The sequence below is a fragment of the Mercenaria mercenaria genome, chromosome 3 (assembly GCF_021730395.1).
Source record: "Mercenaria mercenaria strain notata chromosome 3, MADL_Memer_1, whole genome shotgun sequence".
In the NCBI taxonomy this organism is placed as follows: domain Eukaryota; kingdom Metazoa; phylum Mollusca; class Bivalvia; order Venerida; family Veneridae; genus Mercenaria; species Mercenaria mercenaria.
The window spans coordinates 91,042,670-91,059,870 of record NC_069363.1 but is presented as its reverse complement, the minus strand read 5'-3'; the positions used below and the strand labels follow the sequence as shown (position 1 = coordinate 91,059,870).

The window sequence follows — 17,201 nt, the reverse complement described above, 5'->3', positions numbered from 1 at the left end:
CAAATGTACCAGTGTTTGAGCATTAGTGTAGTTGATCTTCAAAATGAATTGTTGGTAAAGTTGTTTACATTTGCTTGGGATCCCAGGTGAGCGACCCAAGGCAATTTTATCTGTTAACCTGCCTTATTGTTTTGTGCTAGGTATAAATGTGTTCTCGATGTGCATAATCATATACTGTATTTTACCAAATATGTCTTTATAAGACTTGCCGTTACAAGTATGTACATGGAATATCAAGTCTTGTCAATAAATATTGAAATAGTTAGTATTATGTCTTATCTGTTTAACAGAACCCTGTATGTACTGCTTTGCAATGTACTCCTGAGCAACCAAGTCTTCAGTTTTCAAGCAATGCAAATAGCTTAATTTTGTGTATGATACGGTCTATTCTAATATGGCTAACAATGCTTTAATCATCACAACGATGTTATGTTGAAGTCACGTAAACGTGATATTTATCGCCATGTACGCATCAAGAAATAGCCCTTTCAAATTTCATGAAATATTTTACTTAATAACATGTTTTAAACGAAATGTCACATTGCATAAACGTTTTGATTAATTTATACACATACTGAATTAGGTATTCGCATTGCTGAATAATTCGCAATAATTTTCGTTCGAATTGAATTCTGCCGCAAGACGTATTGCCGTTTCCGGTCCCGGCGTGTTTTAACAAATACCTACTATTTGCGCCATGCTTGTGCGAAGAAACAGTTCCATCATATTTGATTTAAATTTATAATAAAGAACATATTAGAATCGAAATAATTTATAGCAAAACAGTGCTTTATCACTATTTATACACTCGGGCGGCTATACGTCGTCCGAAATAATTTCACTCGGGCTGCGCCCTCGTGAAATTATTACGCTCGACGTATAACCACCCATCGTGTATAAATAGTGATAAAGCACTGTTTTGCTATAAATTATTTCTTAAGTAGAAGTACATGTAAATATCAGGTCCTGAAAAGTGCACTCACAAGTTGGTGTTTACAAAATGGTATGTTCTTTCAATACTTTATGCAACATTGCGGAAGTTAGATCGGGGTGCATACAGTTATACCAGAAAGTACCGCATTTTCACAATAGCTGGAAGTAAATGATACCAGGCCAGCAGGGCATATAGATTTAAGAAAGTGTGGATATAAAACAGATTACAGAAAAGAAGTGAACAGTGTTAGGCACAGAAAGTGATACTAATTTTATTGTTGCTCTATGGACTCTACTCTTGGCTAATTTCGGCATGACATTTATTTCTTTAAGACAAGGACCGAGAACTCGTAGGGGACCAAGTGGAGGATATGGCTCTCATATTCAAATGCATAATAGATAATTGGGATAAGGAATGCAAACTGTATACACTTTAACTGTCTCCAGTGTCACATTTTAATACATCGAGCTCATTGCCTACACAAAATTAAGTAGGGATCAAGAACAAGTTAAGGGGATCAGCTATAGTCTTGTCTTATAGTATGTATACAACAACACAGACATTAAGGTGGCCGTGGACTAATTAAAAGGGATCAAGTAGATGGCCTATCACCTGTATCTCTAGCCAGGTGCTCGCTCGTGATGAAATAAAGCTCGGAGGAGCACCTGGGGTATCGGACCTTTTGTCGTATATATTAGTCGAGTGGGAACCCGTTATAGGGTCTTACTATCGTATGTGTTTAACGAGTCGGTCTGAAATATCCTGTGTTAATTGAACCGACTTCTGCCGACCGGTATTTAACATCATTAAAGTGAATTGTATTAGGCAGAGGCAGAATAGTAACACTAGTTACTACCTTGGTGTTACACTCTAAATATTTAAGAGGGAATCAGGAATTCGTTACAGGGGATCAAGTTGAGGGCCTGGTTAATAAGTATTCGACGACAGACAAGGTCTTAAAGAGTAGAGACTCCTATCCATTCAAATTCGTCCAGTCTATCTTCAGCTGCTACCTGTTCATCCAGACCAATAGCTGTTTATAAGAAGGACCTTATAAGAATTCAGTGGCGATCAGGAACGGGTATAAAGGACTAGCTGTCCAGATGACCTAAGGCACATCACTTCATACCTTTCTGGTCAATCGCCGGTGTAACACTCTATTTCCAAGCTCACTTCAGTGTGGCATTTTAAAACAACATTTAGGGGTGGGGGTGGGTGGTCAGGGCTACGTTATATTGGGATCACGGTAATGAGTGTTGTAACGCTTTCACAAGTATTTAACAGCATATTTATAAATGACCGATTGCAATCGATACCTGTCTCCTACTCTGCTATTCCATCTATGAATGTGTTGTGCCTACATCAAATCGAGAGCGGAACAACACAATTAGAGGCTGCTTGTCGTGTATATTCAGGGTTAATATAAGTTAATTTACCAGGGACCAGGCTAGTCCAAGGCGGTACTATGCTGTTTATTACTTTTATAGTGTGTCCTCAAACCATGCCTTTTGCATTGTCTCCCTCAATGCCTTTTGTGTCTGCATGTGTATGTTTAAGTAACTTTCAGTAGAGGTTATTAGGTGTTAATAGTCTAAATGGGTTTCACCGCATCCCCCACTCGTCCGCAAACCATTTTGAACAATATGTCGCCCATTCTAATTACAGGCTATGTGTGTAGCAATATCATTTTATATTAGACGCTGGGCAAAATTTGGTTGAGGGGATCGGAAACTCGTAACTGGAAACAATAGTGGATGAACTAAGCGGCAAACTATGAACTGCAACTGATATATATTTGCTATCCCTCTATAAACTGTGTCATGCTGCAAACATTTAGTACTTAACAGATTTATAGATCAAGTTGAGGGTCTTCCGTTTCCGTTTATGTATATGTATATGTCCCAACATTTTTATCAACATTTGTATAGGCGGTACTTGACACTGCAGGTAATACCTATTTCCCTGCGTAACACACTGAATTAACCTCATTAAGGTGGGCTTTACAAATTCTGAAATGTGGGGATCCTTCAGAAGCACCGAAAACAATGCCAAACTTAGAAAAATAAAATAAAATGCAGACTCGGTTTAACTGAGTCTGTTCATTGGCAGTACAGGAACATGCAATAATGCCCACACCCTCTAACAACGGCTTAAGCAGTATACGGTTTTCAAAACTAAATAGGTTAAGAAAAAAATATACCTTACAATTGCAGATTTTTAATAACATGGCAAAAGAATCTATAGCAGAACCCCGGACCTCCACCTTCTTGCAACACATTGTGCCTAGCTGTGTGTATATTTTGAAAATCTTTGGCTAGGCCAGCCTATAGATACATGCCACCCATATGCCAAGGAATGACCGGGCAACAATATTTATACCATATTTATACCAATATTTCGATTTCAACTTCGGTTGTTTTATAGCTGTTTTTTTTTCTGAAGTCGTATCTCTCACTCCCCCGACAGCTCTCACCCATCCCAACCCCACCCATTTCATATCAATCAAAAAGTATTTTTCAAACATCTAAAATGGTCCTAACTACTACGATACCGATACTGTAGTATTAGCCGTAAGCGATGACGTCACAGTAGGCAGGACAAAAAAGCCAATGAATATTGACTTGTACGTCAAACTGATCCCCTTTTCCGCTTACCCTAATACCCGATCGACTGGTATCCGTTTTCACTCTTCGAATCATAAACGCAAGTCTAATAAGCCGGAAACCAGTCATGTGTAATTGACGCGTCCATTTCATAATACGCTAAGATTAGGGATGTCAGCTTGGTTAATGCATCATTTTTTAATTAAGTTCTAATCAGCGATTGTTGGCGTTTATAATAACAAACATTTCGTAAGCTTTATACAAATATTAAAAAGTTTTATTAATCCATTCATTTCAATAGTCGGTAGATTCTACAATATTTAAGAATGTAGGACTGATCACCCGCCACCCCGTGTACAAATAATGAAAGCATCCAATTCTAAACGCGAGGTTTTTGTGTAGTATGTATTCGGCTGCAGAATATACAGAGTCTCTGGGGTTGATGGAAAGGATTGTTTACCTAGAGGCAGCTTGGTAAGAAAAAGCATTTATCATAAAATATATAAAATTGCAGTGTACACGTTCAAATTCACTTACTGTAGAGTATAGTAAACTTTTGAAGTTCCAACTTCATTTTTGAAAATGGGGAAAAATCAAAAAAAAGCTATATTCATTTCTTCTACGGGTTACTCCTCAAGTTGCAACAATCAACGAAGATTATGACAGGGACGTGCTAGTCAGGAAAACAATGTTAGTCTAAAATAAAATAGCTAAGTGCATTAGTTAAAAGATAATAGGGTATCGTAGGAGGACCTGTTTCAGTGACTGACCAGTTTCAATGACCGGAAAATTTGCTGCCATTTACAAGTGCAATATTTTAGGCAACTAAATACAGTAGGTTTCTTAATAATGACATTACAACTTTCAATACGCTCAAAGAAAATATTGTTCTGACAATGACAGTTTGGTAGTATTATCATTTCCATCATGGTAACACCAATAATGAGACATGTTTCTTACGCAGTGAGAATTTTATTTCTATGCATAATTCTGCCGAAAATTCCGGTTCCCTAGCCTATGCATGGTACTTTGGCTAGAGAACCGGTTCCGGACAAATAAGTTCGCTGTCTAGGGAATCGATTCTGGTTATCTAGCTGCTGCCTTTTTCTTATTACTTCTTTATGCTCTCAAATTCTGATCTAGTTCTTTGGATATAAGGAACAGTTTGATTTTTTTTGATGCAAATATCATCTTGTTTTCTGTCTGATTTTTATGCAGATACAGCAGTCCAACAATTAATTTTAGGCAATATACAGCTGTGTTCGAGACTAGGGTATGAAGAAATAGTTTCTAGTATGGGTCACTAGGTCAAATCAAAGAAAAACGTTCGTGCAATACAGGCTGTAGTTTTCAATTGGTCACAATGTCAGATGAAAGAAAAGGCTTGTTTACACATGGGCCACATTTTTGGTCCAAAAATTGGTCAGAATATTTGTTTCCATGAAGTTTCGGACAGGTTAAAAATTAGGTCCGGTTGGGTAAAAAAATGGTTGTTCCTAATCCCCGTACCGTACATCCATATTTGGGAACACTCGGTTTTATACGGAGAATGGCGGAATCCGCTGTCTATTTTTAGAAATATATTTAGAAGTTACTAAAAAGTGTCTCTAGTATAATAAATAATAATATATGCACATAATAAGCTTATTACAACAGAGAACTTTCATATCGAAGTGAGAATTTTATGTATTGATTTAATTATATAGATGCAAAAGGTAGCCTTTGAATACCTATTTTGTTTAACATGAGTTGCTTCGTTGATAGAAGTGTGCATGTGGCAGAAGGGCCTAAGGTTAGCAGTGATTTAGATATCATATTACATGAAAGTTCATGATAATTTAAAATTAATTAGAAAAATTCTGAAAATAAACGAGAAATTTTAAAAAAAGCATCTTCGATATGACCATTTTGTGTCGATTCGCCGTAAAACCCAACTCACTCACTCTTTCTGAGGATCGCCATGAAAACAAAAATCCCAAGTAAAAATCTTTGTTTTTAGCTTTTTATGTTTACTCTACTGAACAGCAAAAGAAACTATCCAGATGTATATTTGGTATGTCTGGAGATAAAAAAAATATTTTTTTTCAAATTTGAATTGTTTCTTCATACCAAAATTACACTTTTAAAAATCAATCAACCATGAAGTCAGTAGTCCAACAATTGTCGTTTGAAAGGCTATATCTTCTGCGCATAAGATGCATTGTAGCATCCCAATTGGGCGCTAGCGCTTGATTTGATTAGTTTATACATAATTTATTTTAGGTCGATTGTGAGGGAAGTTCTGCACCTTATATGAATCACTCTCGACACCTCATTCCTGATGGAATCCATCGCCACGATGGTATGAGAGAATAAGCCAGTTTCTGCCCTTTTAATGCTGAGCGTCAAGTGTAATGTGATATGAAAAACACATGTGATTTATAAATTAAAGATTTTAAATAAAAATACCCCAGTTATAAAACTGGATAGTTTCTTTTGCTGTTAGTATATATGCTTTATTTCTTTCAGGTCTCGGTGTTTAGGTGAATCTGAGGAAAGTCTAAAACATTGCAACTGTTCCTGTTGTAAGCAAAGACGCATGCAGGCTTAAACACATCAACAAGACAACAAAACACTCATTTCATATGCTGGCTCCAGTGATGTTAATTCAGCTGCAGATACTTCTGTTCTCAAATATGTATCGACAGTACCTGTGTCAGATGTACTGTTAAACATGTTATATCTTCATTTTTGTCGAGCCCGCTTGCGGAAGCAAAGATAGATGTCCAAATGGCTGTTCTGTGTATGTACGTGCGCCCGTCCGGATTTGTTTGTCCAGACCATAACTTTGACATGCGTGGAGCAATCTCGTTTATATTTGGCATGAATGTTAATCTCAGTGAGACGGAGTGTCATGCGCAACCTGCAGGTTCTTATCTTAAAGGTCAAGGTCACACTTGGAGGTCAAATGTTAAATGCAATAATGTCTTTGTCCGGAGCATTAATTTTCTTCTTCATGCATGGAGGGATTTTGATGTAAATTTGGCACATTCACAACCATGTGACAGAGTGTCATGCGCAAGAACCAGGACCCTAGGTTTAATTCTAAGGTCAAGGTCAAACTTAGAGGTCAAAGTTCCGGAGCATTTTTTTTAATGCAAAGATGGATTTTGATGATCTTGCCTCATTAACATACATATATATATAGACAAACAGTCTTTCCCACATACACCAAGAACAGGAGTATGCTGCAAACCTGCTTTGTAAACGAAGTAACATAAGACACTGGATTCCTTTCCCTTATCCAGACTGTCCTTTGATCTTTACTGGACATTCATTTCTTTTGTGGTTTTGCAACTTGACATTTTAGTTGTTTCTTAGATTTAATGCTTTTAAATATGAAAACAACATTATTTTAATGTGATTTTAGCATATTATGTATGTTTGTTTGATGAAATGTTTATCTTTGAAATTCATTTGTAAGTGAAAAAAATGTTCATATATATTTGAATCCACTCGCTTAGCTCAGTAGGGAAAGGACAGATCTACAGATGACGGGGTTGCGAGTTTGATCCCCAGGTGGGCCATATGTTCTCCGTGACTTTGATAAAAGGCATTGTGTCTGTAATCATTCCTCCTCCAATCATGTGGAGTGTGCAGTTACTTGTGGAGAACAGGTTTGTACTGGTACAGCTAGAATCCAAGAGCACTGGTTAAGTTTATTGCGTACCGTTACATAACTGAAATATTGTTGAAAAATGGAATTAAACCTAAAAACTAAAAAAAAAAAAAAAAAAAAAAAAACATATTGGAATACTGCGAAATTCGTGGTTTTAACCAGAAGGTTTATTTCATAGGGATTTAATGAATGACAACTGGAATTTTATTTGTTCACAGGAATTACGTTTTGTGCTTTTAATCAACCACAAATCCACTAAAATTAGTCCTGCACAAAAATTAATGATTTCACGGAATTTATCATAATTATGCTAACCCACAATCTTTACACGTAGTGTGTTGATGTTGTGTATTTAGTAATTTCTGTCGCCCTCCTCATCATTTTTGAATATACAATTTATATTTTGTTCTTTAATTTATGAAATAGTTTTTAGCTTTTTCATAAATATGGGAAGTATGAACATTGGTTTTTTTTTCAGGGTGAGCTATTAGTTTAGGGTGGATGGCCATGTGTCGTCCATCGTCCATCATCCACATTTTTACTGAAACATCTATGAAACTACGTGTCAGACTAATACCAAATTTGATCTGTAGCATCTTATCCTGGTGAGGTCCTCTATCAAGTTTGTTCAAATGGGGGCATTTGGCCCCTTTTAGAGGTGGCAAGAGCTAAAAATACCTTTAAACAACAACTCATGAACTGCCAAATGGATCTTCATCAAAAGAGAAATACATTTAAATGATTTCTTATCATGAACTGCTGGATAGATCTTCATCAAACTTAGTCTTTAGCATCATTATATGGTCCTCTATCAAGTTTGTTCAAATGGGGGGCACTTGGCCACTTTAATGGTCCACTAGAGCTAAAAATAGAAATACCTTTAAACGACTTCCTCTCAAGAACCGCTTAATAGATTTTTCATCAAACTTGGTCTGTAGCAGCATTATAGGGTCCTCTCACATATTAGTTCAAATGGGGGCACTTGGCACCTTTTAGGGGCTGCTAGAGCTAAATATTGAAATATGTTTAAATGACTTCTTATCACAAACTGCTTGATTGATTTTCATCAAACCTGATCTGGGGCATTTGACCTCTTTTAGTGGCTGCTAGAGCTAAACATAGGAGTAGCTTTAAACAACTTCTCATCAACTGTTTGATTGATTTTTATCAAACTTAATCTGGAGCATCACTATTAGGTCCTTTCTCAAGTTTGTTCACTTGGTTCCTTTTAGGGGCTGAAAATAGAATTACTTTGAAACGACTTTTTCTCTTCAGATGGCTCGCTTTAAGGTCAAGGGCACACTTAGAGGTCAAAGGTCATATGACTTTGTTTCTTGTGTATATTGCCCTGCAGTGTTGTGCTCTTGTTTATCTTTGGCGGATCCTTTTTTCACTTACAATTATTTTTATACACCTCTACAAGTTCAAATCATGAACCCCGGGGACAAATTGATCCCGTCCCGTGGGGTAACTTGACTGTACATGGAAAAATCTTCAAAGTTTTCTAAAATAAACCAAAAGGCCTAGAGCTAGCTTAGATATTTGACATGTAGCATTTCCTAGTGGACCTCTACAAAATTTATTCAATTCACGACCCAAGGGTCAAAATTGACCCCGCCCAGGGGTCACTTGATTTTACATAGAAAAATTTAAAAAAATCTTCTTCTCAAAAACCAGAAGCCCTAGAGCTTAGATATTTGACATGTAGCATTGCCTAGTAGACCTTTACAAAATTTGTTCAAATTATGACCCCCGGAGTCAAAATTTACCAGGGGTCACTTTATTTTACATAGGAAAATTTTCCAAAATTTGCTAAAATTAAACCAAACGGCCTAGAGCTTAGATATTTGACATGTAGCATTGCCTAGTAGACTTCTACAAAAAAATTTCAAATCGTGACTCCCGGGGGGTCAAATTGACCCCGCTCCATGGGGTAACTTGACTGTACATAGAAAAGATTTCAAAATTTTCTCAAAATAAACCAGAGGGTCTAGAGCTTAGATATTTGACATGTAGCATTTCCGAGTGGACATCTACAAAATTTGTTCATTTCATGACCCCCAGGGTCAAATTGACCCCGTCCGAGGGATCACTTGATTCTACATAGGAAAATCTTCAAACATTTTCTTAAAATAAACCAGAAGGCTTAGAGCTTAGATATTTCACATGTATCATTGCCTAGTAAACCTCTATAAAATTTGTTCAAACCATGACCCACGGGGTCAAAATTGACCACGCCCCAGGAGTCACTTGATTTTACATAGGAAAATCTTCAAAAGTTTCTTAAAATAAACCAGAAGACCTAGATCTTAGATATTTGATATGCAGCATTGCCTAGTAGACTTCTACAAAATGTGTTCGAATCATGACCCCCAGGGTCAAATTGACCCCGCCCCATGGGATTACTTGACTGTACATAGAAAGATTTTTCACCCCCGCCCCCCCCCCCTCCCCACCCTGGATCAAATTGTCCCAGCCCCAGGGGTTACTTGATTGTACATAGGGAAATCTTCATAAATTTGCTAAAAATAAACCAGAGGGCCTATATCTTAGATATTTGATGTGTAACATTGCTTATTAGACTTCTAAAAACTTCTAATCATGACCCCCGGGGTAAAATTGGTTACTTGATTGTACATCGGAAAATTTTCCAAAAAAATCTCAAAATCATCAGTTTGACATTTGAAACATGTAGCTCATATTACTCAGGTGAGCGATTCAGGGTCATCATGACCCTCTTGTTAGATGTATTTAGACATACCTTAACCTTGTATGGATTATTTTGTGGACTTTCACCCCGCCCCCCCCCCCCACCCTGGATCAAATTGTCCCAGCCCCAGGGGTTACTTGATTGTACATAGGGAAATCTTCATAAATTTGCTGAAAATAAACCAGAGGGCCTATATCTTAGATATTTGATGTGTAACATTGCTTATTAGACTTCTAAAAACTTCTAATCATGACCCCCGGGGTAAAATTGGTTACTTGATTGTACATCGGAAAATTTTCCAAAAAAATCTCAAAATCATCAGTTTGACATTTGAAACATGTAGCTCATATTACTCAGGTGAGCGATTCAGGGTCATCATGACCCTCTTGTTAGATGTATTTAGACATACCTTAACCTTGTATGGATTATTTTGTGGACTTAGATTTTTTTTGGAATTTCTTCCCTTTGTTGTTCTTGTCATTCGGGCTTCACTGTGGTAATTGTTGTTCACATTTTCAAAGAGAAAATTATCATGCACAAAACCATTTTTTTGGAGATTCATTTCTGTAACGGAATGGACTAATGTCTCGTGTTTATGTACAAAGTTTGTCAAGTCACTATCACTGTGTATGTATGGTAAAACACGTTCCCTTTCCGCAGCTAGCCTCTGGTAATATTTAGCCTGAAAGACAAACAAAAGATTTATTTTTCAACTCAAATAAAATATTCAGTCTAACATCAAATTTAATAAACAAGAGACGCCAGCTGACAATGAACTGAAAAGCGGCTTATTTCTGAGTAACAAAATTGTATTCAATGCATACAAAAGACACAGAAGCATGAAATCTGATTTTGTACTTTAAAAAAAAATAGTGTAAGTAATACTTAAAATATAAAAAGGGTCATAATTTCATAAAACAAACAGCAAGCATTATGGAACCTATGTAATTGAATTGGCATTATAATAGCAAAGATGTGTGTGAATTTGTGATGAGTACCTGCTGAGATATTTAATTACAATCACAAACAGATAATTGTTGAAGTAAAAAAGGCTAAGTACAAAAAGGGGCATAATGTCATCAAAATGAAAGCAAGAGTTAATGGACTTATGCCGTACAGCTAATATTATCATGGGAAAATGTATGAAGTTAATAGCTGGGATGTGTAGTTACTGAGGTACTAACTTCAACAATTGCAAACAAACATTCATTGATAAAAATATGCCAATCTACATTCATTTCAGTGAAAATGAGCTTGGTGTCATGTGACATCATCAGATGTCATAGGGCTCTGTCTCTCAACACTTTGTACACAAAACCCATTGTTTATTGCAGAATATAAAACATCTGATTTTGTGTTTTGTATAACTGACAACAAAGCGAGAATACAAATCAACTAAAAAATTATATCTGATCATGAAAATTATAATTCAGAAAAAAATCATACCCAGTTATATAGTAAAACACCAAACACTGCTATCAACATTCCAACCACATTCATTGCAGTAACAGGATTGTGTAGTAATGCGAGGGAAGCACCGATTATAACGACTCTTTTTGTAGCGTTGGCCACTGCGTAGCTGAGCGGATTCACCATGGCCAGCACAGTGAAAGCAAAAAGATTTTGAAGCATGTTGAACACACCATCCAGTAAAATGAGACCAACAGCAAATAACTTATTATCGTGTTCCAACTGTAAAAATATTAAAAACAAGAGGACCATGATGGTCCTGAATCGCTCACCTGTCCCAACATGACCCAGTTTTGAACTGAGTATGACGTCGTTTTTTTTCTATTATTTGACATAGTGACCTAGTTTTTGAGCTCATGTGACCCAGTTTTGAATCTGACCTAGATATCATCAAGATGAACATTCAGACCAACTTTCATACAGATCCCATGAAAAATATGGCCTCTAGAGAGGTCACAAGGTCTTTTCATTATTTGACCTACTGACCTAGTTATTGATGGCACGTGACCCAGTTTCAAACTTGACCTAGATATCATCAAGATGAACATTCTGACCAATTTTCATGAAGATCCATTCAAAAGTATGGCCTCTAGAGAGGTCAAAAGATTTTTCTATTTTTAGACCTAATGACCTAGTTTTTGACCGCAGCTGACCCAGTTTCGAAATTGATCTAGATATCATCAAGATGAACATTCACACCAACTTTCATACAGATCCCATGAAAAATATGGCCTCTAGAGAGGTCACAATGTTTTTTTCATTATTTGACCTACTGACATAGTTATTGATGGCACATGACCCAGTTTTGAACCTGACCTACAAATCATCAAGATGAACATTCTGACCAATTTTCATGAAGATCCATTCAAAAGTATGGCCTCTAGAGAGGTCACAAGGTTTTTCTATTATTTGACCTACTGACCTAGTTATTGAAGGCACGTGACCCAGTTTCGAACTTGACCTAGATATCATCAAGATGAACATTCTGACCAATTTTCATGAAGATCATGTGAAAAATATGGACTCTAGAGAGGTCACAAGGTTTTTCTATTTTTAGACCTACTGACCTAGTTTTTGACCGCACGTGACCCAGTTTCGAACTTGACCTAGATATCATCAAGATGAACATTCTGACCAACTTTCATAAAGATCCCATGAAAAATATGGCTTCTAGAGAGGTCACAAGGTTTTTTTATTATTTGACCTACTGACCTAGTTATTGATGGCATGTGACCCAGTTTCAAACTTGACCTAGATATCATCAAGTTGAACATTCTGACCAATTTTCATGAAAATCCATTCAAAAGTATGACCTCTACAGAGGTCACAAGGTTTTTCTATTTTTAGACCTAATGACCTAGTTTTTGCCCGCAGCTGACCCAGTTTCGAACTTGACCTAGATATCATCAAGATGAATACTCAGACCAACTTTCATACAGATCCCATGAAAAATATGGTCTCTAGAGAGGTCACAAGGTTTTTCTATTATTTGACCTACTGACCTAGTTTTTGAAGGCACGTGACCCAGTTTCGAACTTGACCTAGATATCATCAAGATGAACATTCTGACCAATTTTCATGAAGATCATGTGAAAAATATGGCCTCTAGAGAGGTCACAAGGTTTTTCTATTTTTAGACCTACTGACCTAGTTTTTGACCGCACGTGACCCAGTTTCAAACTTGACCTAGATATCATCAAGATGAACATTCTGACCAACTTTCATAAAGATCCCATGAAAAATGTGACCTCTAGAGAGGTCACAAGCAAAAGTTTACGCACGGACGGACGCACGGACGCACGGACGGACGACGGACGCTGCGCGATCACAAAAGCTCACACTGTCACTTTGTGACATGTGAGCTAAAAAAACAACAAGAATCAATTAATGCTAATCAAATGACCTACAAGTGTAGAGTAACAGTATTACACAAATTTAAGCTTTACATCTATTTTTGAATTCTAAGGCGATGGTCAAAACCCTGTAAAACTATGTTCTTAAAATTCTTATCATTACAAAAATTTATTTATTAATATTTAAACATACAAATGTAAAATGGCAGTGTTAAGGTAAACATACCCTAAATACATACAGTTCAGCTATGGAAAAAACAGTTATCTTTAATACTAAATTAGTTTAGTAAGTAAGTTATTAATTTATTTAATTAAAACAACCAGTATGCACAGCTGATCATCTCTGAGCCCTTTGAATAGTTAATTAGAGCTCTGTTTTTAAACAATTGAACCAACATTCATTGTACTTACCACTGCTCTGTCTTGAACAATCCTGGTCACATCAAACATCAACCAAAATGGTAGAAAACATACGGTGGAATATCTACTTAATATCAACAATAAATTCATATGGTGTAACCCTGTGTCTTTTAAAGTCTGAAAAAATAAACAGGTCTCAAATTACAAACAAATCTTGGCTGATCCAGTGTCTAACTCAAGCTTTCAATTTTAGCTTCCTATTAGCATAAATTTCATTTTAATTCATAAGTTTAAGGTAATGGACCAGTAACGCCATTCAGCAATTTCTGTGCGACTATGTTTTCTCTGTACCCTACTTCGGCATTCTTCCGTGATTGCATGCACATGGATTTCTATACCTGTCTGGAAATGCTGCAATGGCTAATAAGGAACACATAATTAACCCTTATCATGCTGGACACGATTGATTCTGCCTTTGCGAACAGTGTAGATCATGATCAGCCTGCACATCCGTGCAGTCTGATCATGATCTGCACTGTTCGCCATTCAGTCAGTATATTTTTGGTAAACACCCCTTTTAACAGTTAATGGTACTGTCCAAATTGAAAGATGGACAAGTTCATTATAGAAATTTAGCAGGGTAAGGGTTAAACAAAAATTGCCGGATGTCACTACGGTCCACTATCTTGAGTTAATGTGTTTGGATAAATTAGAAAAACTTGAATCTGTCTGAGTAACTCAGAAATAATGTTAACCTGACATGAGCAGAGATATTTCTGAGGAAGCTAATTAAATGTATCATAGGGAGGTCACTCTCGTCAAAGAAAGAACACTGTAGGTGTCTGAAAGCAGCACGTTTCCAAATGTAATGTCAAACTTTTCGTAATTTAAAACAGATTTTCTTCAGTTAGTAGTTGTAACAGAAATTCTGTGTGTTTAAGGATTTTTTTTAAAGCAATCATATTCTTTTAGTCAATAAAATACGTAGAAACTCTCATGATAAGCATAGTCATGCTATTTAAATTTTATGTGAAAAATATGTAGAAGGAATTTATTTTGTATCATATACACTATCATATCTATTCAGAAGAAACTGATTTATCTTTTTCTATATCTAATAGAAGTTGCTATTTGTTTTAAATTTTGTGAAATTATAATATAATGCTGATTTGCAGCATTTCTGTTAAAAAGGTAACATCATTGTGTAAGATTGCTGAATTACACACATGCAACAATGTAAATTGAAAATTTCTGGAACTTACTTTTTTTGAAAATATAGTTTGAAGAGAAAAACCAAGTGTAGCAAAAAGAGCACTACATAAACCAACAACATCAAAAGCGATTTCTGTCACTGTGGCAATACAAACACCTCCGATAATGGGAACCAGTGACAAATAAACCTGAAAATTTAAAGAAAAAAATCCATAATCATAACTATAGCATTCACAGCAATATAAACTGGTACTGTTTTAAGTTGTTACAAAAATATAAAAACATCACATACAAATAATTTATGTATAAAATCATTTTCATCCATTATAAACATACAGTCTGGCTACACCATCTATGTTTCTCGATTAGCATTTTTTTTTTATCTACATGTACCAACAGAAATTTGTTTAAAGTTAGCACAACCAGCCATATTTCTAAAATAAAAAAAAAATTTAGAAAAAAATCTTGATTTTCAATGTCCAACTTTTGAAGTCTAATTTCTAACAAATAAACTTCGGTACACAAGATCCAGGATTTATGCCTTCAATGTTTTAACGAATGAGCCGCGCCGTGAGAAAACCAACATAGTGGCTTTGCGACCAGCATGGATCCAGACCAGCCTGCGCAGTCAGTAACCATGCTGTTCGCTTTCAAAGCCTATTGCAATCAGAGAAACCATTGCTTAATCATCATTTGAGCTGTGCCATGAGAAAATCAACATAGTGGCTTTGCGACCAGCATGGATCCAGACCAGCCTGCGCATCCACGCAGTCTTGTCAGGAACCATGCTGTTTGCTTTCAAAGCCTATTGCAATCAGAGAAACCATTAGCGAACAGCATGGATTCTGACCAGATTGTGCGAATGCGCAAGCTGGTCTGGATACATGCTGGTCGCAAAGCCACTGGTTTTCTCATGGCATGGTTCAAATGATGATTAATCAAAATCTTGTATGGCTAATGAAGAATTAATGCCACTGCTTCCAAGCTGCATACATGAAAATTCATTAATGTATCATTATAAAAATTATATCAGGACCTATGCTAATTCAATTTTAATTTTCACCATACATACTGTGATGCTTCCAGAGGCATTACTTTTTGATCAACCTTCCTATATACTATATAGTAGCATTTTTATTAGAACCACAAAATATGCATTAAGAATTGAAAAGGAACTTACAGGAAATGTTTGTTTTTCTTTAAAGCAAAGTCTCATCAGAATGACTGTAAATAAAGGCAGTGTAGCTTTCACTGAAAATAAGGAAATATTTCAGATACAATTAATGTTAAACTCACTCATATATATACATTTAATGTAAAGCTCACTCTCATGTACATTCAACATGTTCAATATAATTTATTATTTATTTTTGTTTGGTTTAATGCCGCACCGACACAATTATATGTCATATGGCGACTTTCCAGCTTTGATGGTGGAGGAAGACCCCAGGTGCCCCTCCGTGCATTATTTCATCACGAGCAGGCACCTGGGTAGAACAACCGACCTTCCATAAGCCAGTCTTAAACAGTAAAGTATTGACTATTGTTTTGAAAACTTCATTGGAAATTGCTTCCATTATTTTGGTCTTTCGAGTGTTTGACGCGGGCGGGGATATTGCCCATATGAAAAAATCTCAATATTTCCTAGGATCGCATCAAATTTGTTGGACTCAGGGTCAACGGTTGTCTAAAATAAAATACCTTATGACATAAGTTATGTTCACAACTGTGTAAATTGGTCATTCGAATTATATCCTTGAAAATTAAAAAAAAATACATACCTGTGTGAGCATAAGAGACCGAAACTTTCCAAATACTAATATGTGAAGACACTGATGACACAAATTTTCCAAATGCAAGTGGGATGATCATGGTTAAGAAGTATCGTCGGCTTATTTCTCCAGTCTTTGGTACACCAAGTAAGGACAAGATTGGTCCCAAGTAAAGAGCTGCTGACAATAGTTGTACCATTGACATAGTCATTGGATAAGGAAATTCATTCAACACCAATTTACCAATTACATTTCCCCCTGCACTGGAAATGTACCACATAACACACACTATTATCAGCTTCAAAACATGTAAAAAATCGTGATCAGTCATCTTGAATTTAATTTAGTTAAGATTTCATTCATCTATATAAGCATTTTCAACAAATAACTGTAACAGCTGTCAAAACAAACTGTCAACTTTGGTGTACACGTTTCCACACAGAATCGAAGTGAATAAAACAGTGTCTGCGATTGATCAAATTTAAATATCTTTTTCTGATCTTTTTTTGTTATAGAATATCTTTTAATGAATAATATTTGTCGATGAAATATTTCTTATTTCATTGGGTAAATTGATGTAAAAATATTTTTTATATGAAGCAAAATATTAATTCACTGCAGAATCTTCA

The 17,201-nt window shown here is 36.0% G+C and overlaps 1 protein-coding gene across 1 annotated transcript; it reads right to left on the bottom strand.

Moving 5' to 3' along the window:
• Positions 1 to 8,368: 8,368 nt before the first annotated feature.
• LOC123524071 (solute carrier family 35 member E1 homolog) lies at positions 8,369 to 17,110 on the bottom strand. The gene is made up of 7 exons (XM_053539832.1): positions 16,582 to 17,110; positions 15,981 to 16,051; positions 14,851 to 14,988; positions 13,640 to 13,765; positions 11,352 to 11,597; positions 10,398 to 10,587; positions 8,369 to 8,430 (listed from the first exon to the last, which is right to left on the bottom strand). Exons 1-7 carry the CDS (start codon positions 16,901 to 16,903, stop codon positions 8,369 to 8,371), a joined length of 1,155 nt encoding a protein of 384 aa, XP_053395807.1. The 5' UTR covers positions 16,904 to 17,110.
• Between the last annotated feature and the right edge of the window lie 91 nt (positions 17,111 to 17,201).

Coding starts and splice junctions, on each gene's coding strand:
- LOC123524071 (XM_053539832.1), bottom strand. CDS start 16,903: ATGACTGATCACGATTTTTTACATGTTTTGAAGCTGATAATAGTGTGT. Junction 11,598..13,639: donor TTGTTCAAGACAGAGCAGTG/GTAAGTACAATG, acceptor ATATTTTTACAG/TTGGAACACGATAATAAGTT. Junction 8,431..10,397: donor TGTGAACAACAATTACCACA/GTGAAGCCCGAA, acceptor TTCTATTTTCAG/CCCCTAAAAGGAACCAAGTG.